This window comes from Salmo salar, chromosome ssa05 (assembly GCF_905237065.1).
Source record: "Salmo salar chromosome ssa05, Ssal_v3.1, whole genome shotgun sequence".
In the NCBI taxonomy this organism is placed as follows: domain Eukaryota; kingdom Metazoa; phylum Chordata; class Actinopteri; order Salmoniformes; family Salmonidae; genus Salmo; species Salmo salar.
The window spans coordinates 79,707,078-79,731,522 of NC_059446.1; the positions used below are offsets into that span (position 1 = coordinate 79,707,078).

General features: G+C 44.7%; 2 protein-coding genes across 7 annotated transcripts; both read right to left on the reverse strand.

Annotated features, from left to right (window-relative positions):
- Positions 1–427: 427 nt before the first annotated feature.
- Positions 428–7,477, reverse strand: sbp1 (Selenium-binding protein 1). 4 transcript variants are annotated; one of them, XM_045717678.1, is made up of 13 exons: positions 7,328–7,477; positions 5,363–5,419; positions 5,020–5,070; positions 4,769–4,881; positions 4,420–4,605; positions 3,961–4,081; positions 3,199–3,381; positions 2,938–3,119; positions 2,795–2,834; positions 2,445–2,566; positions 2,006–2,098; positions 1,747–1,865; positions 428–1,349 (listed from the first exon to the last, which is right to left on the reverse strand). In XM_045717678.1, exons 1-13 carry the CDS (start codon positions 7,329–7,331, stop codon positions 1,187–1,189), a joined length of 1,434 nt encoding a protein of 477 aa, XP_045573634.1. In that variant the 5' UTR covers positions 7,332–7,477; the 3' UTR covers positions 428–1,186.
- A 919-nt stretch (positions 7,478–8,396) lies between these two features.
- On the reverse strand, positions 8,397–23,648 carry LOC106606069 (pogo transposable element with ZNF domain). Of its 3 annotated transcripts, none has more exons than XM_045719072.1 (20): positions 23,521–23,648; positions 22,351–22,466; positions 20,156–20,308; positions 19,494–19,696; positions 19,281–19,380; positions 18,837–19,082; positions 18,622–18,735; positions 18,421–18,497; positions 18,062–18,303; positions 17,685–17,830; positions 17,446–17,546; positions 17,192–17,338; positions 16,524–16,658; positions 15,819–16,036; positions 15,279–15,419; positions 15,108–15,167; positions 14,898–15,010; positions 11,535–13,184; positions 11,184–11,220; positions 8,397–11,041 (listed from the first exon to the last, which is right to left on the reverse strand). In XM_045719072.1, exons 2-20 carry the CDS (start codon positions 22,460–22,462, stop codon positions 9,304–9,306), a joined length of 5,733 nt encoding a protein of 1,910 aa, XP_045575028.1. In that variant the 5' UTR covers positions 22,463–22,466; positions 23,521–23,648; the 3' UTR covers positions 8,397–9,303. The 3 variants fall into 3 exon arrangements, with proteins under 3 accessions (XP_045575028.1, XP_045575029.1, XP_014057632.2); XM_045719073.1 differs by having other exon boundaries at positions 22,351–22,497; positions 23,521–23,629; XM_014202157.2 differs by lacking the exons at positions 19,281–19,380; positions 19,494–19,696; positions 20,156–20,308; positions 22,351–22,466; positions 23,521–23,648 and having other exon boundaries at positions 18,425–18,497; positions 18,837–18,994.
- Positions 23,649–24,445: the final 797 nt, after the last annotated feature.

The window sequence follows — 24,445 nt, forward strand, 5'->3', positions numbered from 1 at the left end:
TTATGTTTAGGGATGTAGGAAAGTAGCTGCCCAAATCATGCCTGGATTAAAATTGAGAAAAGTTTATAGGTCACCTGCGCCTGATGTGGGCAGTAGCAGGCAGTGTTGAGCAAGTATAAATCCAGCCAGCCAAAGGAACTTTGCTCCAGTTCACACAACTTGGCCACCATCAAATGTTAATTGGAGTTATTTTCCAATGCAAACCAGTAATGCCAAAATGTTTAGTCCTTTAAAATAAATCATTGCAGTGATACACTTTAGATAATATTTGGGCCAGTGGGTAACTGACTCACCCAAGCTTGAGAAAGCTTTTGATATCACTTGATAGATTTGCTTAAGGGTCATGCTTCAAGGTCATGCCAGACGTGTAGTGTAATGAACCATAGCCATGAGACTCAGTGATCAATTATTATTCTATAAACCAGTATGAATATGCAGTATATTTATTCAATGTATTATTTAAAACCATTGATATCTTGCAAATGAACGTGTAGTCAATGTAGGGCAATGAGTATTTAAATCAAATGAACTGTATAATAATTATGCAAACCATTATTCATGTAGTAGAATTGATAGCCTGGTGGTTAGAGGTAGTTAGCGCGTTGGGCCAGTAACTGAAAGGTTGCTGGTTTGAATACCTGCACCAACAAAGTGAAAAATCAGTTGATGTGCATTTGAGCAAGTCACTGAACCCTAATTTACTACAGGGGCACTGTACTACTATGGCTAACCCTGTAAAACATGTTTCACTACACATTTTACTATTAAATTAAGAGTAATCAATAGTCCAGACATACAGATTCATTCAACCCTGCTGAACACACACTCGGGCCATTAAGGAATTATGAAAATTAGAACGTCTTCATATTCTTAAAACAGTAGGCTATACCGCACCATCACATGTTAGTCTATGAATTCCATATGTTCTCATTTTTTTAAACCTCAGTTTAAAACCACTGGCATTAGAAGTAACAGACATAACATTTGGTCCATAGATGAGATATGACTTAAGGCACAATTACGCATTTAAAGCAAAGCAGCATGGAATGATTAGGCAGCATTATTGGGCATGACGCTCGAGAGGATGCCTCCTTCCCCACCCGTTCCCAACTAATATAAGTTACATGAAGTCTATGTAAAGTATGGTGGGAATGAGAGGGGGAAAACTGGGGCCTCCTGCGTAACTTTACAGCCAGATGTCAGAGGTGCAGTCTCCCCCAGGGTATCGTAGCTCGTGGGCCAAGGCCGGGCCATTGGGCTCTTTCCCAAAGTCGACCAGGAAGTTCTCGTTCACCTTGAGGCCACCATTGGCTGTGTTCACATCAATCTGCATCATAACAGAACCCTCCCTAGGGCAAAGAGAGAAACAGACAAGGGACAATAAGAAATAGAGTCAAGTATTCCATTTGATAGTGTTTCTAGCTATTGGTGTTCAAAAGATCTTATTGAAGCAGCCCATGATATTGAAAACACTTATAAGAGCAATAGTTTACAACTGAAACCTGTTACTGACATTTTGTGTGCATTGACCACAAGTAAAGTGGTGGGAAATTGTAATACTTGAGTAAAAGTAAAGATACCTTCATAGTAAAAGTCACCCAGAAAAATACTACTTAAGTCTAAAAGTATTTGGTTTTAAATATACTTAAGTATCAAAAGACTATTATCTACTTAATTAAAAATACTTTAAAGTACTACACACCACTGAGTAATAGAAAAATCTAAGACAGATGAACAGGTCCTCACTTGATCATTTCCGGGTAGAACTGCTTGTCCCAGCCGCTGTAGAGAGAGGTGGTGACGTACAGTCTCTTCCCATCCAGACTGAGCTGCAACATCTGGGGGCTCCCTGGGATCCTCTTCCCCTGGTGTGGAGCACATGTACACACAAGTCGTTGTCTGCACCTTACAAATGCAACCTAAACACCTACTTTTGACCTACTGCAAACATTCTGCCAGTGTATGTGAAGCGTGAGTTTGGGCATAGATTGTTATTCTTACACACCTTGATTGTGCGTGGGGGTGGTTGGCTCTGATTCTCTGGGTCCTCCAGTACTTTGACAGGGCCATCATTTAGGATGCTCCCTCCCAAGAAGAGCTGAATACACAGGGAGATGGACAGTCAGTGGACAACTAACCATTTCAGGAGACTGTCCTAACTAGCTACCTTAAGTTGAATGAACTGACTAAGTCGCTCTGGATAAGAGCGTCTGCTAGATGACCAACATGTAAATGTAGGAGGACGCTTGCTTGACCCAAACACAGGTACACATCACATAGGCAGACTGATGAAGATGATGATTCATTTAAGTAGCTACATAAAAAAATAAAAAAACATATGCACTTGTCATGTTTAATACCTCTGTCCATTGCCTGTAAGATGAAACATTTTTGGTGGGTGTAAAATAATAAAAATCCGCCATTTTGTAAACTTGTGATCTCACCTGGCCAGCCAGACGTGGGTTCCTCCTGTTTGTGATGTCATACTGTCGTATGTCTCCGTGCAGCCAGTTACTGAAGTATAGGAAGCGGTCGTCCAGGGAGATCAGAATATCTGTGATCAGACCTGAGATGAACAGATCACACAGCATCCATCAAATTCAGGAAAACCCATTTAATTTGGTATTTCCATTTGATTATGGAACGGGTAGTTACACCCAATTCCAAATGTTCAATATGTACTGGAAGTGTTAAATGTATCCCTAATCTGCAGTACTCTCCCATCAACATTTTCCCCCCACACACACACACTCACTTGGCATCACTGGCAAAGCCCATCCCTCCACTTTCTTACTGGGGACGTGGATAACCTTCTCAGCAGCCCAGTCTCCTTTCTGTTGAGACAGTACCATTTTAGAAGACACTCAGCCAAAAACAAAAGCAAGAGAGATCATACATGTTATTCTACTTTTTCCTATGTATGAATGTGTTGCTCACTGGGGTCCTGTAGAAACGGAAGACGGTTCCTTGGAGTGCACAACCGACGTAGCCCTCCGTGGCGGCGGGATCATGGAGGAAGCGGATCTCCAGAGGAATGGCGCCCTCCTCCCCCAGGTCCAGGGACTGTAGCCGCTTGTGAGTGGTCCAGTCCCACACGTGGATCTTCGATCCATAGAGACCTGCAGACAGAACAGCAGCATTGAAACATTGTTCTCAACAAGTGTAATACAAACACACGTATCACCTCTATTTACACACCTTCTTTGACATGTTCCGGGTTGAAACCGTAGGCGAGGGCTTTGGGCGCTCCCCATTCGGTGCTCATCATAACGTTGTGTCGGGGCTGGTACCAGAAGTCATAACCAAAAGGTGCCGCCTCACCAGGAAGCTCCCAGTTACCAACCACCTCAAACGTTTTACCATCCAGCAAGATAAAGCCACCTGAGAGAAACACATCCTGCATCAGTCATCTAATCCAAATGAATATTAACTTGTCTAAATGACACTCCCTTGCCCCGCCCAGTATTCTTTATCATTGTGGATTGTAGAGCCTTTAGTCCCTTATTATAAACTGGGTGGTTCCATCCCTAAATGTTGACTGGCTGAAAGCTGTGGTATCAGACCATATACCACAGGTATGACAAAACATTTATTTGTATTGTTCTAATTACATATGTAACCAGTTTATAACAGCAATTTGGCACCTCAGGGGTTTTTGGTATATGGCCAATATTCCACGGCTACGGGCTGTATCCAGGCACTCTGTTGCGTCATGACTACGAAAAGCCCTTAGCCGTGCTATATTGGCCATATACCACACCCCCCGGGCCTCATTGCTTAAATATAGGCATGTTTTTTATTAATCCCTATTCTTATCTGTATGATACAGAGTAAAGTGTTTCTAGGTTGCATACATTGTATGAGGCTGAGGACAAGGAGAGAAGCATCAGGTGTTGTCTGCTTTCTTTTGCCCAGAACACACCGTCTGTCCCCCTACTGCAGCGTGTTGTCTCCTCCTACCTTTGCCATTGCCAGATGGATCTCCCAAGCTGCTGATCATAATCTGGCCACTGCCCAGGCAGTGTGTGGTGTGGGGGTTGGCCAGGCCCGTCTTCCAGAAGATATCTGTGGGCTCCACAATCTGTGAGGAAGCAATCCTTTGGTTTAGATCAGATTACGACCTGCATGGGTTTGGACACTTTCCTTTAAAAAACAAATGATGCATATTTGAGAAGATGGCTACAGGCTGTTGGTGAGAGATGGGTACGAGGCTTGACCAAATCTGTACATTCAATTGTCTGTTTTTGATTTGTCGTGTGCTGGAGCTCCTTGTATGACATTGTGTGGCGTTGACTGGATTTGATGCGTGTCATTTGTTGATGTTCTGAAGAAAAAAAAAACCTTAGCTGTGCAACATGGTCACCGAGTTCTGTAGTATCACTATAACCCATCACCTGCTGTAGAAGGGTGACCCTTTACCTTGTGCATCTGTGGAGCGCGGGGGTCTGTCCCAGTGTCCACTATGTAGACCCGGGAGGAGATGAGCGAGGGCAGGATAAGTCGGTTGCGCTTCTTGGATGAGTCGCCAAAACAGCTGCTGCAGGCGTTCCAACCAGAGTGGTGTAGCTCGTCATTCAGGTTGGGCATGGGCAGTCTGTGGATGACCTGTACGCGCAGACATTACCAGGTCACTCTTTAATCCACAAGGTCAAAGGTCATGTATAATACTGTCATCTCTTCAGTATTTAAACTACCGACCACTGACTAATGACGACAGGTGTGAAAATCAAAAGCAAGGCAGTGGTTGTTTGATATAGATCAGCAGTACCTGACAATAAGTAGGAGACTTGGGGTCCACGTCGACAGTGGCAAGGTAGTCTGGTTTCTGGATGCCAGTGTTGCGATAAATGCAGGGCAGGTACACAATCTCCTCACGTGGACCTTCAAAAACAAGATCCCCGTTTCAGGAGGCACTACCGTCATTCACTCCTCCCTGACCACAAGAACAAGGACCATGACAACCGCAAATCCCAAAGAGGGATGGATATTAAGGGTTGCACTATTTCCTAGTCAACTGACCAGTGGGGTAAGTTGAGCCTGCTGTGGTTTTCCCATCTGGGGAGGTGGTTACTGAATATAACCAAACACAAAGCGCAAAGAATCAAACCGCAAACAATTCCAGTAGCCTAAAACTGATATGTCTGGTTCCTCAAAGTTCCAGTAAAATATAGACAATTTATGGCATTTGTGTGTGTAAACAACATTTTCATGCAACTGACAAACTCAAGCAACCAAAAAAAATAAAATAAATAAAATTGTCCCGACTTGTACGATGGGCAAGTGACCATTAGACCTTAATGTCAATCCCTCCTAAAACACATGGGGTGAGCTAAGCTTGTGTTTCCCAGAAAACAACACTCACCCTTCATGGCATCCAGTGGGCTTTTGTAGCCAGGTCCACAGCCTGTGCATTTAGTTGCTGGAAAAACACAAGCAAACAGCAAGTTCTCAAAATAACTTCACTGCCACACACAGCAATCTGTGTTTACTATTACTGCTGGACATCTATGGCAGGTAACAACCACAGAAACTGTCACACCTACAAGTCATATATGCATTCGTCATACAGTTGTTAGGCATATGTTTAAAATGACCTAGTAGTTTCATCACAGGTAAGTCATGTAGAGAGACATTTTTGTTGTAAAACTGTTGCAGAATGAGTGTGTGAAAGGAGACATTCACTTGTCCACTTTGTCTTCCTTTCCCAAGGTTGCCGTTACTGGCAGCCATCAGAATAGTAGGTAAATGCACTTTTACTGTACAAATCTGTAATGCAATGTTATATCTGTAATGTTATGATTGTGAATGTCAGAGAACAAATCAAATCCGCACAACATGGTCCCAAAAATGCAACGATTATTTACCCAGCCAATGTTTGACCCTAGGGTCCAAATAAATAAACGGAGCACTGTTGAGAGTATACCAGTGTGCAGATTCTGTTAATTAATACATCAGAATCAGAACATTCTATATCAAGGTCATACAGATATTTACAGATTAACAGTGTTAACTATTTTTAGGCCAATTAAGTGTAAGATTTGACAAAAATAAAAACATTTGACAAATTGACATTCCCACTATGGTGCCAACACCCCACAGAGTTCCTGCTCCCTAATCACAGCCACTACATTAATGGTAATAAAAAGTGGTTTAGGCTATGCCAACTTGGACGCATGTCTTGATTTACAGAATAATAGCAATTCAACAGTGCAGACATCGATTCACAAGAGACTGACAGGGTTGGGTCAGTAACCTTGATTTACAGAACAACAATGGTTAAAGCCCATCTCAGGGTCCTAAACTCCTATGGTGACTGGGTCTAGACAACAATCGTTCAGAGACTGTATAGATTTCAGATAAGCTTCATTAGCATGAATGGTAAGGCTACTGTTGATAAAGCGAAGTGAGATAATGACATGTCTATGTATATCTGTGGAACTTAGAAGGACTCTGCTGATCCAGAGTGCTGGTTGTCTTTGGCATTGTACCAAATCCTATAAACTATCAAAATAAAGATGAGGAAGGCACAGTGATTCCGAAACGTTGGTAAATACCCATTCAATTGCTGGGAGATTATACTTGGAGTGTGCGACTTTATTTATTTTGATAGTTTATTCGCCGTTAGTCAGCACCTCCACACTAACTATTTTCTGGGTGTGCGCCAGCTCATGTTTTTATTTTTGTATTATTGTACCAAATCCTGCCATAATTTAGTGCTGCCTTTACTTGGAATAAATGATTGCCTTCGTCATGATCGAAGCTGTGCCTTTTTCCTTACACATGGTAAACAATGGTTTCCGCCTAAACCATTGTTGCAGCTAAGAAACAAAGTGAAGAAAAAAATAAACATATGGAAACCACAACAGATGTCAGATATCAAGCAATCTTCGAGGAAACTAGTCTCCAGTCCAACATTTCACCACACATTTCCTTCTAAGAAATACAAGCCCACAAGTTCAGCTTCCGTTCATTTAATGGGTTTGACTGTTGCAGGTCCAAAGAAATGTGGATTTGTATCTTGCATCAATGTTGGATTCACATATTTTCAACAAGAACTGCCGCACGTACGTGCGCAATTACTCACACTTATTTTCGTTTTGGACATATTTCATTGGTTGTCTTACTCAAATATGCATTTATATAATGCAATAACACATTCAGCTCTAGGTTAAATTACGTTAATGAAAAGCTGGCACTATGGGAGTGGTTAGCATTATGTTCTAGTCCACGTTCAATCATTAACTTTGTCATTCCCCATTTCAACGTTCTTTGACAGATTTCCTAAAAGTGACGAAAATGAGTGAAAAAGCAAGAAGATTGGACAAACCCATCTTGCAGACTTTCTTCGTCCGAGGTATCCACAGGAATCCGTGCTTTCTATGGGTTCTTTCAGCTGGTATGAGAGTGGAGCAATGCTTGGTGCGGGTTTTATAGGGTAAATGGATTGAGGGAGGAAAGGGGAGTGTTTTTGGCAACATAACGTTGCACGTAGAAATAAGTATTGAGTGCATTTCGCCCTCGGTGGTTATTCCGTTTTGCGACCAATGGACAATGGATTGATCAAAATGACATAAACCCAGCCCAACCGGGGCACAGGGCGATGCCAAACGAACTATCCATTAATATATGAACGAAGAGATACCCCAGCGCGATGGTCCTGTCCTCTGTTCTAGTTTGACATAACTTTCTACAACCGGTTTCGTCAAGTGCTTTGACGGCAACATAACATTTATCTGACACGTTTCTGGCGCAAAGCAAAATAACATGTTCAGTGCACTATAAAATACATATGCAGTGTTGTTTTACAGTTTATTTCCTATGGTCCATACTGATTAGATATACGGTCTATTAAACTCGTGCTACCTTCCTACTTAGACTGTGTCAAGGGGTCATCTCTTGCGTAACTCGATATGGGGGAATGTGAGGTTAAAGCCACAATCTGGAGGTTTAACAATATTGTGTTTCAGTCCGTAGACAAAAACAACCTATTTCAAATGAGACGCAGCTATGAATGTAAGGACTTAATCTATAAGATTGACTTTGCTTTTTTAATCATATTTTTAAGATATACATTACAGACTCAAATGACATCAAAAACATAAACAGTTGAGTATTACAAACGTATATTTTGAATTAGGCCGCATGATATGATAGAATTATCTACTACAAACCCATAAAACATTTAAGTATTATTTTATCAAGAATTGTAAACCTAGGCTATGTCATTCATGAAAATGACCATTGAGCTGCAGGAAATATCCCAGATTTTGCCTCACGCCTGCATTTGATTAGGAAATGTTTTTCTTACAAGAGATTCAGAATCTTCAGGACTGACCATGTCACGATTTCAATATCCCCCATGTCCCTTTGGAAGTATTGAGCAGACCAAAGACAAATCAGAAAAGAAAGGATTCATTTAATTTAATCTCTGTGTGTCCATGACTGTGACAAATGAGGTACAGTTCAGATAATTGTTAAAGAACATATTGGACATCTGCAAAATGCATTAGATATTATGTAACTCCATAAGGAATTCAACATTCCCACCATTTCTCAAGCTTGTCAAGCCTTCCTCAGTACTACAATCTATTGACAGACACAGGCAGGAGAACATGGTAGTTCACCCAAATCACATTTGTTTATAAGTCCTTAAGATAAATAGAATACTCTATATAGCTGTAGGCCTAGTCATCACTAGCCTTCTAGCAATATGGCTGAGTCTCTATAGCCCATAGATTAGGTTACTTTCAAGGTAAGGAAAGAATGTATGTAAAGTCATTTGAGTGCAATAAGGGACAAGGAAGCAAAAGTTGGTGGCAAATTTGTAAACCAACACCAATCTGTCAAAAAGGCATTGAACTTTTAGAAAATGCTAAACATGGCATAGTAAATATTCTCAAACTGAATTAAAAATGCATTAATGTACAGTATAGCACCTTAAAATGTTTTGTGTTCAGTTGATGATCTGTTTAGAATTGATTTCTACCACTAAAACAACTTCCACCACAAGAACATGCCTTACAGTTGATGGAGTTTGGATCCAGTCTGTTGTGCATCAGTGTTCATTAAAGCAAAACGTAGAACCAGTCAAGTCCAACAAGGGATCCCCACTCAGTTTCCCCACACTGATGACATAAAAAACGTTACAAGGTTGACCAATTGTACTTTAACAGTATGCACTGTAATCTTCTGTGGCCATTTGCAGGGAAGACCCACAGGCTGTGTGGCCTAAGGCAACACGGCAGATGTTCTTGAGTAGGACCGAAGAGCAGTATTCAACTCAGAGTTTGTGAAAGGGAAGGACTAAGATGGGGAGACCTCCTCATGGGACCCTCCAGTCTCCTGGCTCTCTGGCAGCGGCTCCATCTCTTCTTCTACCTTTTCCAAGATGTTATCCTTTGTTGTGTCCATTTCTATAGCTGCCTTGTAATTCTCATCTAACGTTCCTTCTCCACTTTCCTGCTCTTCATCTACCTTCCCTTCCTTAACCTCTTGCTCCTCATCTAGCCTCTCTTCTCCAGCCTCCATGTCCTCTTTACCCCTGCTGTCTTCCTGCTCGAGCTCTGCTGGTGACTCTGGCTCCAGAACCTCAGGACCTAGCAGGGCCTCTCTGAGAGTACTCATCAGCTCTGACTGGGTCTCTGCCAGAGTCTTGGTCATTTCCTGGTCCCGCTGCCCAGGGACCAAGTCAGTAAGGTGGAAGGACTGTCGCAGCAGATCAGGCTGTTCCTCTAGGTAGGACAAGGCCTCCACTAGCCAGGCCACTAGCAGCTGCACTAGGTCTTTGTGTGTGACCCCTGCTGCCCCACCCTCGGCAGCCAGCCGGGCCCAGCGGGCCAGCAAGAAACTCTGCAGCACGGGCCTCAGGCACATCTCCAGGGGCTGGAGGCGGCAGGTGCAGCCAGCGGGGACCACGGCCGGCAGGGTGCCAGTGGCACCAAGGGTGATCAGGAAGTCCTTAGACACGTGTCCACGGTGGCCGTCCAGGATCAGCATACCTTTGGTACTCCTGTTCTGGTCCAGCATGTGTTGGCGCCACACCAGAGACTCCCACAGCGCCAACTCCTCGTCCCTGGTGAATCCCTCCACCTTGGCCTCCAGCAGGACAGAGTTGGCGAGGCCTGTGCCCTGCATCTTGGGGAGCTGCCCCTTGATTAGGACCAGGGTGCGTAGCATGGTGCCATCGGCCAGCGCTGACAGATAGATGGTGACCAGAGGTTCCCTGGTTCCCACCAGCTGGAGAGCATCTTCTTTGTCCACTTTGGCTGGATCTGCAAGCACCTCAATGTCTACAAAGACAGACAGCTCGTCCATGGCAGCTATGCCTGTGTGGGGCAGATCGTGGGCCTGGATGTGCTTGCGGGTGAACTTGGTGAAGGAGTTAGCATTGTCCTCCATGGAGCGTGGCAAGCGGCAGCTGACCGTGGCGGTCCGCCCAACAGCCTGCCAGCCAAGGCTATGCTGCAGCATGAAGCTCACAGCCCAGTCGTAAGAGATACGGAAGGCGCTGCTGTGACCGTCCTGGCTGTGGATCTCAGAAGCCCTCTGAAAAAGGTTCTTCTCGTTGAGCGGCAGCTGCTGCTCTCGCTGGGCCATGACCCACTCCACCATGCGCTCCACCGCCTCTCCCTTGCCGGGTCCCCGGCCATCACGCTCCAGCTGCTTCTCCTTATCCTTCAGCCAGGCCCGGATGAGATTGGACTGGGTGGATAGCTGCTTGGCGGCTTGACGTTCCCCGCAGCACAGAGCAAACAGCACTATCCTCAGCAGACGCACAGAGAGGGTGTCCTCTCGTTCTTTTACCACCGGGCGTACTGTCGGAGGGGTGACGGGAGGATCAGATGCGGCAGGCTGCTGTTTAGACTCCCCTTCATGAACAATTTCATCAACGTCCTTGCCAAGACCTTCAACCTCCATTTCTTCATTGTCTGTGTCTGAGCCCATGTCCTCCACTGGGGCCATTGCCTCGTCCAGGTCACTCTCTGGCCCTAAGGGACCCCACTCGCTGCTGTCGTCAAAGCGGTCTGCTCCTGTGGTGTTTCTGCAGAAAGACAAAGCAGGAAAGAAAGATGAGTGGTATTTGAGGCATGACTGATAAAACATCTCAATTAATCACAATATTTTGGGGGGAGTAAATCGTGTGAAACCAGGGTGAAACGGCTGGAGTGTGTCTCGTAAAGTACCTCATGTCCTCCATGATGAATCCAACATTAGGGGAGCCTGTACAACAACAAAAAGAGAGGATAAGAGATTTAGATTTGAAGAGAAAGAGCACGCAGCTAAATGTAAGTGTTACAACAAACATTTCTGTTTCAGGTTGAACTATGTAGACTTTGTTTTCCCTATCATAATGTATTATTAATATCATCCTTCACCTTCACAGTTCCCCTGTCAAGCAGTCACAGACTATGTTTTGACGCTTGTATACTCATGGAGATGAAGCTAGTCTTGGGATTGATTATATACTGTATGTGTTTTGGTATCACGAGATGATATTGTGTGTGCATCTACAAAGCATCAAATAAATGATTGACCTGAGTGGTGGGGTGAGAAGCCATGATACTCCCAGAAGCAGCTGGGCTGCTTGCACAGGTTGGCTTTGCAAACGATGCATCCAAACACGCTCTCATGGCGCAGGTTCTTCAGATTGCAGTTCTTGCATCTCTTGGTCTTGGCGGTGAGTTTAACCAATCTGTGCCTTAGTTTATTTGGATTGCCTTGCAGGGCAACCTCTCGCACACTCGCTAGTCCCTCCTTATTCTCAGAGTGGATGCGTGCTTGTCTCTCTGCACACTTGGCTAGCTGGTGCCCTAAGCGCTTGCGAAAGTTTGCCTGGGTAAAGAGTCCGCCCTGCACCCATGACGGTGGGTTCTCTTTGCGGCTCTCCCGCAGCACTATGAAGGCATTGACTATGCTCAGGTTGACCAGGAACCAGAAGAGACTGCGCCAGTGCTTGTCTAGTGGCAGCCCTCCTAGAGGGTTGCAGGCAAGCAGCTGTTTGCAGATGTCCACTCCTCGCATATTCTCCTGCAGAAGTCGGAAGGCTAAGGGCCGCTCGATGGGGCTGAGTTCGCCCACTTTGGTCTGAGACTTCCTCCACACTGTGTCTGGCTGCCCCGGCTCGGCGTTGGTGGACAGGCAGCCCATCTCCTTGGTGTCTTTCCAGCGGGTGGCCAGCAGGGGACCTAACTGCCTCTGCAGGAAGTCCCCAGGCTTCTCCAGCTGACCCTGCTCCCACAGCTCCCTGGGGAGGATGGGGCTTGGTGGAGGAAAGGAGCTGGAGGCGTAAATGCCCTTGTCCAAGAGCATCTGCATGAGAGGGGCAGAGGCCAGTGAGCTACCCAGGAAGAGCTGGTGGTGTTTCTGCTGGAGTCCCTCCACTAAGGGGGGAACTACACTGAACCCCAGCTCATTCTCCTTCTCCCTCCCCATGTGGATGAGCAGTCGGTGGCAGTAGCCCGACTTGGAGTCACACAGCAGCCAAACCCCTGGTTGGGCCTTAGGGTTCCCTTTGGCTTGGCCGGCCTCCGTCTCCAGGCTGGGCAGCAGGGCCCGGTCGATGGCCAGGCACCGGTTGGGTTGGTAGGCTTCCCACATGGAGTCGCCAAGGATGCTCAGCATAGGTCTGAAGAGACGCAGCCTGTCGCTGCCACTGCCCTCCCCCTCCTCCTCCTCCATGGAGGTGAGCAGACTACCCATCCAGATGTTGTTGGAGATCTGCTGGAAGCGCTTGATGGACATGGCCCTGAAGAAGGTGTGGCAGTTGTCGTAGTGCTGCCAGGACCAGTAGTTGGCAGGCTCTGGGAGGCTCTGAAGGCCCATGAGGATACTGAGACCTATGAAGCCCTTGATCTCATGAGCGGCGACAGGGACCCAGTCCGGGTCACGCTGCCCAAGAAACTGGCAGGTCTTGGCCTTGGCGTTGGTCTCGTTGGCGATGAGCTCCATGAGCGAGTACGGAAAGAGCAGGTTGAAGTAGTCGACAGCGTCACTGTTTTTGTTTAAGGACTGGCGAGGACCGCAGCTCTCTGTGAAGTCGAGGATGGTTATGGAGTCGGTGCCTCTCAGCAGAGGTTCTCTCCAGTTCTCCATTAACGCCCATTCAGACCTCCCCACTTCCACATCCCCCCCGGATTTGTCCTCCTCCTCCTCTTGGCAGAACTCAATGTCAGACTCCAGAGACTCTGTGGGGGAGGGAAGGGGAGGGGATCACAGGAACAACAGTTAGTCTTCTGCTCCACAGAGCCAAGTTGACAACTTTTCTTTTATAAACACACTGGGCCATTTCTTATGTCAGCGAAAGTCCACTTTTACAACACCATGTGGATAGAAAGAGAACAGGGAAAAATATAACACCTTCTCAACTGACCAGTAGTCTGAAGACAACATAAACGGCAGAGGAAAACAGATTGGTATGCAGACTGTCTCCTTGGTAAGACATTCCTCCTCTGCACTTGGGTCATTTTTAGACTCCACACATTTTCCTATTCACTTTGGCACAAAACATGCTTTGGAGTGTGTCTTGACGTACAACATCTGTCAGTTCCTGTAATGCAGGGTTCCACAAGTGGCAGCCCGCAGGCCTCTTTGTTGGACATGAGACTGTAAAACACACCAGCAAATCAGCGCCAAGTGATTTACATGTTCTGTTCCAACGTATTCCCACGCATAATAGAGAGATATGTGATCGTATACAAATGGAAGCAAGGATTGAAATGATGTTTTAGTCAAATATTATATCTGTTTGGGCTTTGAGGTCAATTTGTAATTATGTTTTGGCCCCCTGACCATCCCCTCAAGAAAAAATCTAATCGTCACGTGGCTGAATCTAGTTGATGATCTAGCAACATGGGATGCAGCCATGTAGAGTTCTTTTACCTCCTTAATGAAGAGAAGGGGAATGTGTGGTAACAAACACCTGTTGTGTGTGGTTGTGAATAATAGTGTGTGGTTCATCTTCTGCCACATTACTTTCTGTAGACACACACACACACACACACACACACACACACACACACACACACACACACACACACACACGGCCTATACTCACTCACCATTTCATATTTATTTTTGTGTTTACAAGTTTGTAAAAATAGTTTTACATTAGGTAGGGCCAATAGCTTTAGTGCAACCACATGACCAGAACATAAGGCCTTGTTCTAACCAATATAGAGTACAAATATTTATGTTTGAAGACCCCCTCTGGTGTCCTATATGAGGGGATTTTACGGGCACTGTACAATATCTGGTGTGTACCATGTCTCTCACTGTACAATATCTGGTGTGAACCATGTCTCACTGTACAATATCTGGTGTGTACCATGTCTCTCACTGTACAATATCTGGTGTGTACCATGTCTCTCACTGTACAATATCTGGAGTGTACCATGTCTTTCACTGTACAATATCTGGTGTGTACCATGTCTCTCACTGTACAATATCTGGTGTGAATCCTACCATGTCTTCCAGTGTTCACAAGGGGAGATAAGCTCAACACCTTGTGCAACAAAACACTTGGCATCAGGCCAAGTTAAACAACGAAGCAAATGGAAAAATATAAAGACAGCAATCTACCACAACTAGATATCTTTGTCAAATCATGGGGCTCTTTTGCTGGCACATTTTGCACAAAATGTCACCATGAATAGATACATTTTGTTAGGGTGTTGCCATCCTGGTTATACGTTATAGTACATCTAATAAGATTAATGGTGTATAAATGTTAATATCTAAATGCTTATGCATTGTACTTAGTAGTATACACTTTATAAATTGTGCTAGCAATTTCAAAACATTTTCTAAACTGCACACATAAAGCATCTCTCCTTCCATGGAAAAACTGACATGCAAATGCTATCTGTTTGGAGTTGTGTGAGGAGCTTGAAGACACCTACCGTTTGGTGTGCAGGTGCTGGAGCCGTGACTTGGGTCCTGGGCCAGGTGCTTGGCCATAAGGTCACCTGTCTGAGAGCTGAAGTCACAGACCTCACACCACAGCTTCAAATAGCTGTGTGGAACAGAGGGAGAGAAGGTTGGCAAGTATCCCTAGAAACTGGCAAGGCAAAAAATATAAAAAACAACACAGCGGAAAAAGTGTCCATTACCAAGGGGGTGGCCGCTTGTGCAGGGGGACCCGGTTGGTTTTCATACGTGGTGCATGATTTCTGCAACAAGAGAATTGAACGCTATCAAACTGTCCAAGTCATCTATGATCAATGAATGAACTATTGTTTCTTTAACTAATAAAACATGATCTATATTGAAGCTTGACTCACGTAATCATGTGGTCTGCGTAGGAGCGCGAGCAGCAGGTGCTGTAGGGGCACACGGCACAGTGGACGAAGGTGGGGTAGTGGTCGGGGAAGCTGGGTACGTCTGAGCTGCACTCCATGCACCGCTGCTTGACTAGAGACACACTGTAGAGGTCACACAGAGGTCAGACACAATATATGTGTTTATACATCACCCTGGCCATAAGCCAACCCTCCAAGGGTGTCTCAGGGAGAGTTGGGATATGCAAAAAAAAACTACGTATTTCCAATTCACACTCACACACACACACACACACACACACACACACACACACACACACACACACACACACACACACACACACACACACACACACACACACACACACGTATTAATACACACTTGTACATGTGTGAAATATAACAAATACAAACACCCACCAAATGATGATTATATTTATACCTGCTCTCAGCGCTGGCGCTACTGTCACACTTCTCAATCAAAAACTAAGTCTGAGATGAATGATAGAAGACTCCATGCACAACAATATGACTATTATTCACCTCCGTTTCTGAAACTTGGTGAGCAGGTCCAACTGCTTGATGGATTTCCTCATGGTGGTTTTGGTTGTTTGTGGAGGTGGTTTGGTATGATGTTGTAGATGATGTTGTATGTTGGTGTAGGTCTGGCCTGCCTGAGGAGTGGGGCCTGTTGTCTTATAGTCCATCGGTACATTCTTGGGCAACTGTCCCTTGTGGTGGGAATATGCCCTGATGGTCACCTAAGTACACAGACAAGAATACAACACAGTGTTTAACCCCATTTTACTAATGAATACTATACCTATACTAATATAACTCCTTCTTGATCTAGGACATGCATTTCTTTTTGGTTAACCGTTGTTCTGTCCAACAAGTCAATTGCCTGAATCTCTACACTCTTAGAAAAAAAGGGTTCCAAAAGGGTTTTTCGGCTATCCCCATAGGAGAACCCTTTTGAGTTCCATGTAGAATCCTTATTTTGGGTTCCATGTTGAACCCTCTGTAAGGATTCTACATGGAACCAAAAAGGGTTCTACCTGGAACCAAAAAATGTTCTTCAAAGGTTCTCCTATGGGAACAGCAGAAGAATCCTTTTCGGTTCTTGAAAGCACCTTTTCTACTAAGAGTGTAGATAAAGTGGCAAGACATTTCTCTGTGGATGACGCCACTTTGTGGCACAATTAAGAGAAGGTCTAATCAGTGAAATTAAGCTGTTCATCAACTCACTTTAGTCCCAGGTTGGAGCCCCTCCAGCTGCTTGGGTTTGCGGAAGGTCCTGTGGCTGTGGGTTTTGTGCTCCATCCTGTCCGTGGCAGAGAGGAACTGCAAACGGCACTTGTTGCAGTGACTCGCTCTACTGGCCTGAAAAAAATCAAGAGTTGCGTTCAGCGTTTCAGGGCTATACATAAACTGCAGAAGAAACTGTGATCTCTTTTTGTCTTTGTACAAGAGTTTACAAAACACTTTTTCTTGCCTACTTTGCAGTATCACTGCCTTTATAAAACATATGGGACCGGTTTCCCAGACCCAGATTAATCCTAGTCCTGGACTAAATACACACTTACAATGAAGATTCTCTGTTGAGATTGGTGTTTAATCTAAGACTAGGTATAATATGAGTGTGGGAAACCAGGCCAAAAATACTTCTTTGCACTTTAAGAAAATACCTTCCTTTAAGTAAATTCTTTACAACAGTTTTAAATGGGAACAATCCTCACTTTTTTATGGTCCTGTGTGGTTCAGTTGGTAGAGCATGTCACTTGCAACACCAGGGTTGTGGGTTTGATTCCCACGGGGTTCCAGTACGAGAAAATGTATGCACTCACTACTGTAAATTGCTCTGGATAAGAGTGTCTGCTAAATTACGTAAAATGTGGCCTGGGTTGTTCCTCTACCTGGTGTCGTATGTAGTGCTGCTGGTAGGAGTTGGGGCTCTTGAAGACCTTCAGACAGTAGACACACAGCTGGTTGCATGTCTTTGCATGATTGGTACAGAAGTGATTGTACACATCAGAAAAGAAAGAAGACCGGTACCGACACACCTTGAAAAGAAGAAGGGATGGGATTTCAGGAAGGTGTGGTTCTGAGAGTAAATGGAGAGGCCAGCATTTATTCGATCCTGTTTAACTGGAGGTGAAAGGTTACCAACCTGGCAAATATAGGGCATCTCTCCTGGTTTGTGGGTGTTCTTCATGTGATGCAGGAACACAGGCTCACTCTCAAACGCCCACTCACAGATCTTACAACATGCTGCACGGTCAATAGAGAAAACAATCAGAAATCGTCCATCAAATGCAACTTAGTTTTACCATAAAAAATATATATATCTCACAGGATGCATATTAACAACAGGTGAATATGTAAGTCTGGTAATATGTGAGGGCGTACTGGAAGACTGAGTAGGCCCGTGGGCATTCTCCACATGGTACTGGAGCTGGGCGCTGGTAGAGAACTGGCGGAAGCAGTGCTGGCAGGAGGTCAGCTGGTCCACCCATTTAGTCATCTCTGGGTGCTGCTTCATGTGGTCCATCAGCCTACCGAGCATGCACGCACACGCACACACACACACACACACACACACACACACTTAACATCCTTCCATCAATTGAGATTTGCATAGTTCTAACACTTGAATAAGTGGTCCAGATACGTATGATTGATACTTCTGTCCCTAAATGTTGTCATTTCAAATCAATTTATGGTCAGCCTGTATGTGTACATACTGTGTGTGTGTGTGTGTGTGTAGCAGGTGACCCCATCCTCACCTAATGTTGCTATTGGACCTCTTGGGGCAGATGACACATTTGAAGGAGTAGTTCAGCTTGGTGGGCTGGCTGTCGACCAGGGACTGTTGGCCCGCGAAGTGGCCATAGTAGAAATCATCCACTAGCATAACCACCTTAGGCGGAGGGTCTGGGTTGGAGCTGGGAGCCCGTTCTGGCAGGGGGTTCTGAGTGCCACTGCTGCTGGAAGGCCCAGCAGTATTGACCAGGTCTGGACAGCAGAACTGTGAGGGGGGAATTCAATGAGGTTTAAATTGCCATCATGCTCATCATTATTAGTGGTGAATGTTCATGGTTTAATATCTGGAATGTTCTATGGTGCATATGATTAAGCTTCTTACACACATATGTCCTTGAAGTGCTTCTTGCATTTTGAATTGGGCTCCACATCGGGGGCATATCTTCACCTCCTGATCAACTGTAAAACAAACAGAACAGGGAAACATTTGCCCGATGTTCTGTTCAGCGACATTTTCACACTTAGAACCAGCGAGGGCATATGATAATGAGCAATAGATCTGATATGGATGTAATTACTGTACCTTTGGTGTTGTCCTGTGTCAGGGGCGTGGCCACGGGTACATGGGCCTGGCTGTTGCTCTTGACGATCTGCAGAAGCTGCGATTGGAGAGCGACTGGGACTTGGTTCCATTTCACTATAGCACAAAGGAAAGCAGGGGATGTTCAACAGATTTCACTATAGATACAAAAGCTGTACTTCATTGAATTTAGACCCACCCATAAAATAAGAACTTACAAATCTGAGGCTGTGAGGAAGTGTTGAGTAGAGTGGGCCGGGTGCCCATGGTGCTAGCCGTGGTGGTGAGGGGGGCGTGACTCGCCCCGCGGATGGTGAGGGTGGCAGGGATTTGCATAGTGGCAAAGGTGCCGGGCGCCACCTGCCGTAAAACACCACTGGGGCCAGCAGTGGGCCTAATCTGTGCAGGCTGGGTCACAACCTGAGGCATCCCCATAGACGGAGCAAAGAACTGCCCTCCAGGTCCTACCATAGGAGAGAGGGGGCTGTTAACAAAATGGTGTTACTATACACCATGTTGTCCAAAATGGCTGCTGTCAATAACTTGCTTCCTGGAGACTTTTCAAAAATGAGTGTTTGGGACCCCTGTATGTCTATTGTAGCTCTGTGAAAATAGCATTGGATAAAGATGCTGAAATTAAAGATATAAAGATATACAATTACCAGAGAGTAGGGTGATGGGTCGAATCATCTGGCCTTGCTGTAAATTCAGAACTATCCCCATAGGGTTCTGCCCAGGCCTGACGTTTCGGACCGGGAAACCCTGTGAGATATAGTAATGAGATGAAGTTAAATACATTCTTAAATGCATTCCACCTTGCTGAGCTGAACCAAAGCAGGCCAGAGAAGATCCGTGAGCAGTGATGCAGCCCGTACCTGGGTGAAGTAGATCTGCTGGGCATTGGCCGGGCCGGCACCAGGGTTAACAGCTGTGGGCAGTAGCATGGTGCTCAGACCTGTAGGGGTTTGGATCTGGATCAGCTGTTGTCCCTGGACCATGCCAGATGGCACCAGAGAGGGCATACCAGGGACTCCCGTGGGGACCATAAATTGAGGTAACACCGATGACGACACAGGAGCTGAGGGACACAGAGGAAGGGGGACAACCTAGTGGTTAGTGTCCAGGGCGGGATCTGAACTCCGGTCTACCAAGGGAGAAACCAATGTCTTGACCGTTAGACCAAGAGGACATTCCCCCTTTGCTGAGAATGAAACTGATTTTGAAGTCGTAGGCCTGGGCTACCTCATCACGAGACCATGACTCATGTCTGCTACAACTGCTTCAGCCCTTGGTTCTAAGGGTAGGCCTACTGTATAGTATAATCAGTAGTGTTGCCACTTTAAAAAGGAGCAGCTTGTGCATTCTCTTTAGTTTCTGACTCCGAGGTGTATAACACATTTATAAATACTCCTGTACAATCAAATAATGAAAATCAATTCCTGAGCTTTTCCTGTGTTTCTGAAAGTAACGACAGCGGTTTTAACCTTTGGGCAGTGTGCGTTTGAGACACCATGCTTCCCCCAAAACATCAACTCACGTGCTGTAGTGGTGCGCTGCAAGACAGAGGAGGAGGACGGGACTGTGTTGGAAACCATTGCCAGGACACGCTGTGCAGCTGAGGGAGTGAGGGAGGGTATGCTGGGAATTGGAGTCTCTCGGGATGTCGAGGAGACAAAGGTGGCTTCACAGACTGCAGGAAACACACAATGGCATAAACAGCAAGGTACAGTTGAACTACATGAGAATTAGCGTCCATTCTCGTGTTTTTATTTGATCTCACCTAGTATTGATTCTGAGCTCTTTCTTTCAGTTTCTATTCTGTATTTCTTACTTCTATACCATTGATATTGAATATTCCATTGTTGAGGAAAAGCTTGCAAGTAAGCATTTCACTGTACTATTTACCCTTGTATCCTGTACACAGGACAAATAAACTTTGATTTTATTTACATTCACAGCATAGTCCTATGCCAGGGGTGTCAAACTCATTCCATGGAGGACCTAGTGTCTGCTGGTTTTTGGTGTTTCCTTTCAATTAAGACCTAGACAACCAGGTGAGGGGAGTTCCTTACTAATTACTGACCTTAATTCATCAAGCCAATCGAATCGTACAACACCGGATGTTACGACACTCGTCGGATGTGGCAGGGCTTGCAAACTATTACAGACTACAAAGGGAAGCACAGCTAAGAGCTGCCCAGTGACACGAGCCTACCAGACGAGCTAAATCACTTCTATGCTCGCGTCGAGGCAAGTAACACTGAAACATGCATGAGAGCATCAACTGTTCCGGATGACTGTGTGATCCCGCTCTCCGCAGCCGATGTGAGCAAGACCTATAAACAGGTCAACATTCACAAGGCCGCTGGGCCAGACGGATTACCAGGACGTGTACTCAAAGCATGCACTGACCAACTGGCAAGTGTCTTCACTGACAATTTCAACCTCTCCCTGTCTGAGTCTGTAATACCAACATGTTTCATGCAGACCACCATAGTCCCTGTGCCCAAGAACACTAAGGTAACCTGCCTAAATGACTACAGACCCGTAGCACTCACGTCTGTAGCCATGAAATGCTTTGAAAGTTGGTCATGGCTCACATCAACGCCATCATCCCAGAAACCCTAGACCTACTCCAATTTGCATACCGCACCAACAGATCCACAGATGATGCAATCTCTATTGCACTCCACACTGCCCTTTCCCACCTGGACAAAAGGAACACCTATGTGAGAATGTTATTCGTTGACTACAGCTCAGCGTTCAACACCATAGTTCCCTCATAGCTCATCACTAAGCTAAAGACCCTGGGACTAAACAGCTCCCTCTGCAACTAGATCCAAGACTTCCTGACGGGCCGCCCCCAGGTGGTAAGGGTAGGTAACAACACATCCGCCACGCTGATTCTCAACATTTTTGCATCACTGCCTGGTATGGCAAATGCTTGGCCTCCGACCGCAAGGCACTTCAGAGGCTAGTGCGTACGGCCCAGCCAAGCTTCCTGCCATCCAGGACCTCTATACCAGGCGGTTTCAGAGGAAGGCCCTAAAAATTGTCAAAGACTCCAGCCACCCTAGTCATAGACTGTTCTCTCTGCTACCGCATGGCAAGCGGTACCGGAGCGCCAAGTCTTGGTCCAAGAGGCTTCTAAACAGCTTCTACCCCCAAGCCATAAGACTCCTGAACAGCTAATCAAATGGCTACCCAGTTATTATCTATGCATAGCCACTTTGACAACCCTACCTGCATGTACATAATTATCTCAATTACCTCGACACCGGTGCCCCCGCACATTGACTCTGTACCGGTACCCCCTGCATATAGCCCCGCTATTGTTATTCACTGCTGCTTAATTATTTATTTGTTTTTCTTATCTCTTACTTTTTATTTTGTAGGTATTTTTTTTAAACTGCATCGTTGGTTAAGGGCTTGTAAGTAAGCATTTCACTGTAAGGTCTACCTACACCTGTTGTATTCGGCACATGTGACAAATAAAATTGGATTTGATTAATCAAGTACAAGGGAGGAGCGAAAACCCGCAGATACTCGGCTCTCCGTGGAATGAGTTTGACGCGTGTCTTATGCTAACAGACTATATGACTGAGTCATTGACCATTCATACATGTTCAGACCATGACAAGGGACGCAGTGATCAGTCCGTCACCAAGATGACAGTCAAAAGGGTGTGCCAGTCTGTCTCTGTGGCAATAGTTGGCCAATGGGCATGCTCACCGTTGTCGTTGTCGCCCTCTATGAATTCCAACTCCTCCTCCACGTCGTCATACATCTGTTGCCATGGCTCCAGCTCCTCCTCCTCACACTCCATGAATAAATCGCTGTCCATATTGCTGAACGGATCAAATCATGTCTAATAAACAACTAAGACACACTGAATGGTTAAAATGTCTAATGTCATAAGTGTAGATCTATCGCTGGAGAACTATGAACAGTGTCAGAACACCATACAGTACATTAAAAAAGACCATTGTTGCTTGAATAAATATCAGTATTTTATAACTGTCACGTGTTTGTGTAACTTTTATTTATTTATTATTTATTTTACCTTTATTTAACTAGGCAAGTCAGTTAAGAACAAATTCTTATTTTCAATGACGGCCTAGGAACAGTGCCTTGTTCAGGGGCAGAAAGACTGATTTTTACCTTGTCAGCTCGGGGATTCAATCTTGCAACCTTTCGGTTACAAGTCCAACGCTCTAACCACTAGGCTACCTGCCATAATCTACAGTATTGAAGAAAAAAAAGCCTATTGATTGAATGATGACAATGTGACTCAGAGACCTGGGTTCAGAAATATAGAAAATCTGTCCAGGATTTAAATAATCTTATCCAAATGCATTTTTAAAGATATAAAAATATTTATTAAAGTATTGAATGAAAACATTGCTTCTCTGACAATTTTTTGGGGCCATTTAAAAAAAATATATATATATACATAATTGAGTTAATCTATTATTCTTCTGTAGCTCATTGTGACATAATTTCTCGCTAAATGTCCCTGGCAACCACTAGGAAATTTACGAAAGGGGCGGGGGACAAAAAATAGTTCTCTACATGCATGACAGATTTGAGGTGCATGACTCAAATAAAACAGCTGTTCGTTCCGTGAGTCTAACAAGTTATATACATGTATTGCAGAAGACATGATCTCGTAATGCAATAGTCGCATTCCAAAGAGATAAGACCCCCCCCACATTTTGGGTAAAATACATTCTGCGTCGGCGTAATGTTACAACTGACTCACAACGTTTAGGCTACGCTATTGATGCCTTTCCACTGTAACGTTTAGCGTGCATATTAGGTATATTTACGGCACAAAAATAAATATTATTTGTGACACCCAAACTAAAAGTAAACCATAAACTATTCTAGTTAAATACTTACCCTTTCCAATACGAAGACAGAACGCTAATAAACTAGAACACACAGAAATTATTCGCGGGCTACATGTTCCCCATTGGAGGCATATTAATCCGCATGAAGGAGACAGACGTTTACCTCTTTCAGCAAATTACATTGGTCAAAACAAAGTTTTGCGTCATTTCCGCTTTAAAATCTGCACTGTGATTGGCTTCCATCAATGTAAAGAAGATAGGCGGAGCAAAGCGTTTCAGGAAATAGGGTTGCCCTAAAACTGCGTTGTTTTCATAAATTACATTCAAAACGTAATTAATTCAATTCAATTCATTTCTAACACGGTCATTAATACTCAAATACATGAAATAGTATTAATTTCAACCAAATTTGTGTCAATACTAATATCCATACACTCACTAAAGGCAAATTAATTGAAGGTGCAAGCAGCCATTTTGTTATATCATGATGCTATTGATAATCCCTTATTCATGGCTCAAATTCCATTGCATTACATTGAGCCACTGGACTTCCTCATTTGCCTTGTGAGAAAAATGACCAGACACTCAGCCCTGACAAAATGCTGTCTAAATGCAAATACACCTCACACGCGATACAGTTTTGGAAACATTTGGAATTTTACTTTCATATAAGCAAGAAATAATTGTTCAAATACAAAAGCTACATTTACTGTGCCATTTAGGAAAGAACATTGCCTCAAACCGAGACTACACTTCCTCCCCTCCAATTTCCAATGGCGCGGAACTGGGGAGGAAGTTTTGTACTTTGGCTGGGGGCTGTGTTTTTGAAAATTCTGCAGGGTGCAACAATTATGTAACTTTGCTAAAATGCATACAGTAAGTGTATATTTTGTATTTGAAAGATTATTCCACCCTGATGTGAAAGTTAAGTTACAAAGGATTCCAAAACTATCGGAAGTGAAGATTATTAACGT

Bases quoted from the DNA above. Each gene is read 5' to 3' on its own strand.
- sbp1 (XM_045717677.1), bottom strand. The intron at 4,606-4,768 runs GTACTGCTGATC...CTGCGCGTACAG, and splicing joins AGTCTCCTACTTATTGTCAG to GTCATCCACAGACTGCCCAT. The intron at 2,099-2,444 runs GTGAGATCACAA...CTGTGTATTCAG, and splicing joins ACCCACGTCTGGCTGGCCAG to CTCTTCTTGGGAGGGAGCAT.
- LOC106606069 (XM_045719072.1), bottom strand. From the start codon at position 22,462: ATGGACAGCGATTTATTCATGGAGTGTGAGGAGGAGGAGCTGGAGCCA. The intron at 18,498-18,621 runs GTACAGTAATTA...TTTGTTTTACAG, and splicing joins GACACAGGACAACACCAAAG to TTGATCAGGAGGTGAAGATA. The intron at 17,831-18,061 runs GTGAGGATGGGG...CATGCTCGGTAG, and splicing joins AGGTCCAATAGCAACATTAG to GCTGATGGACCACATGAAGC.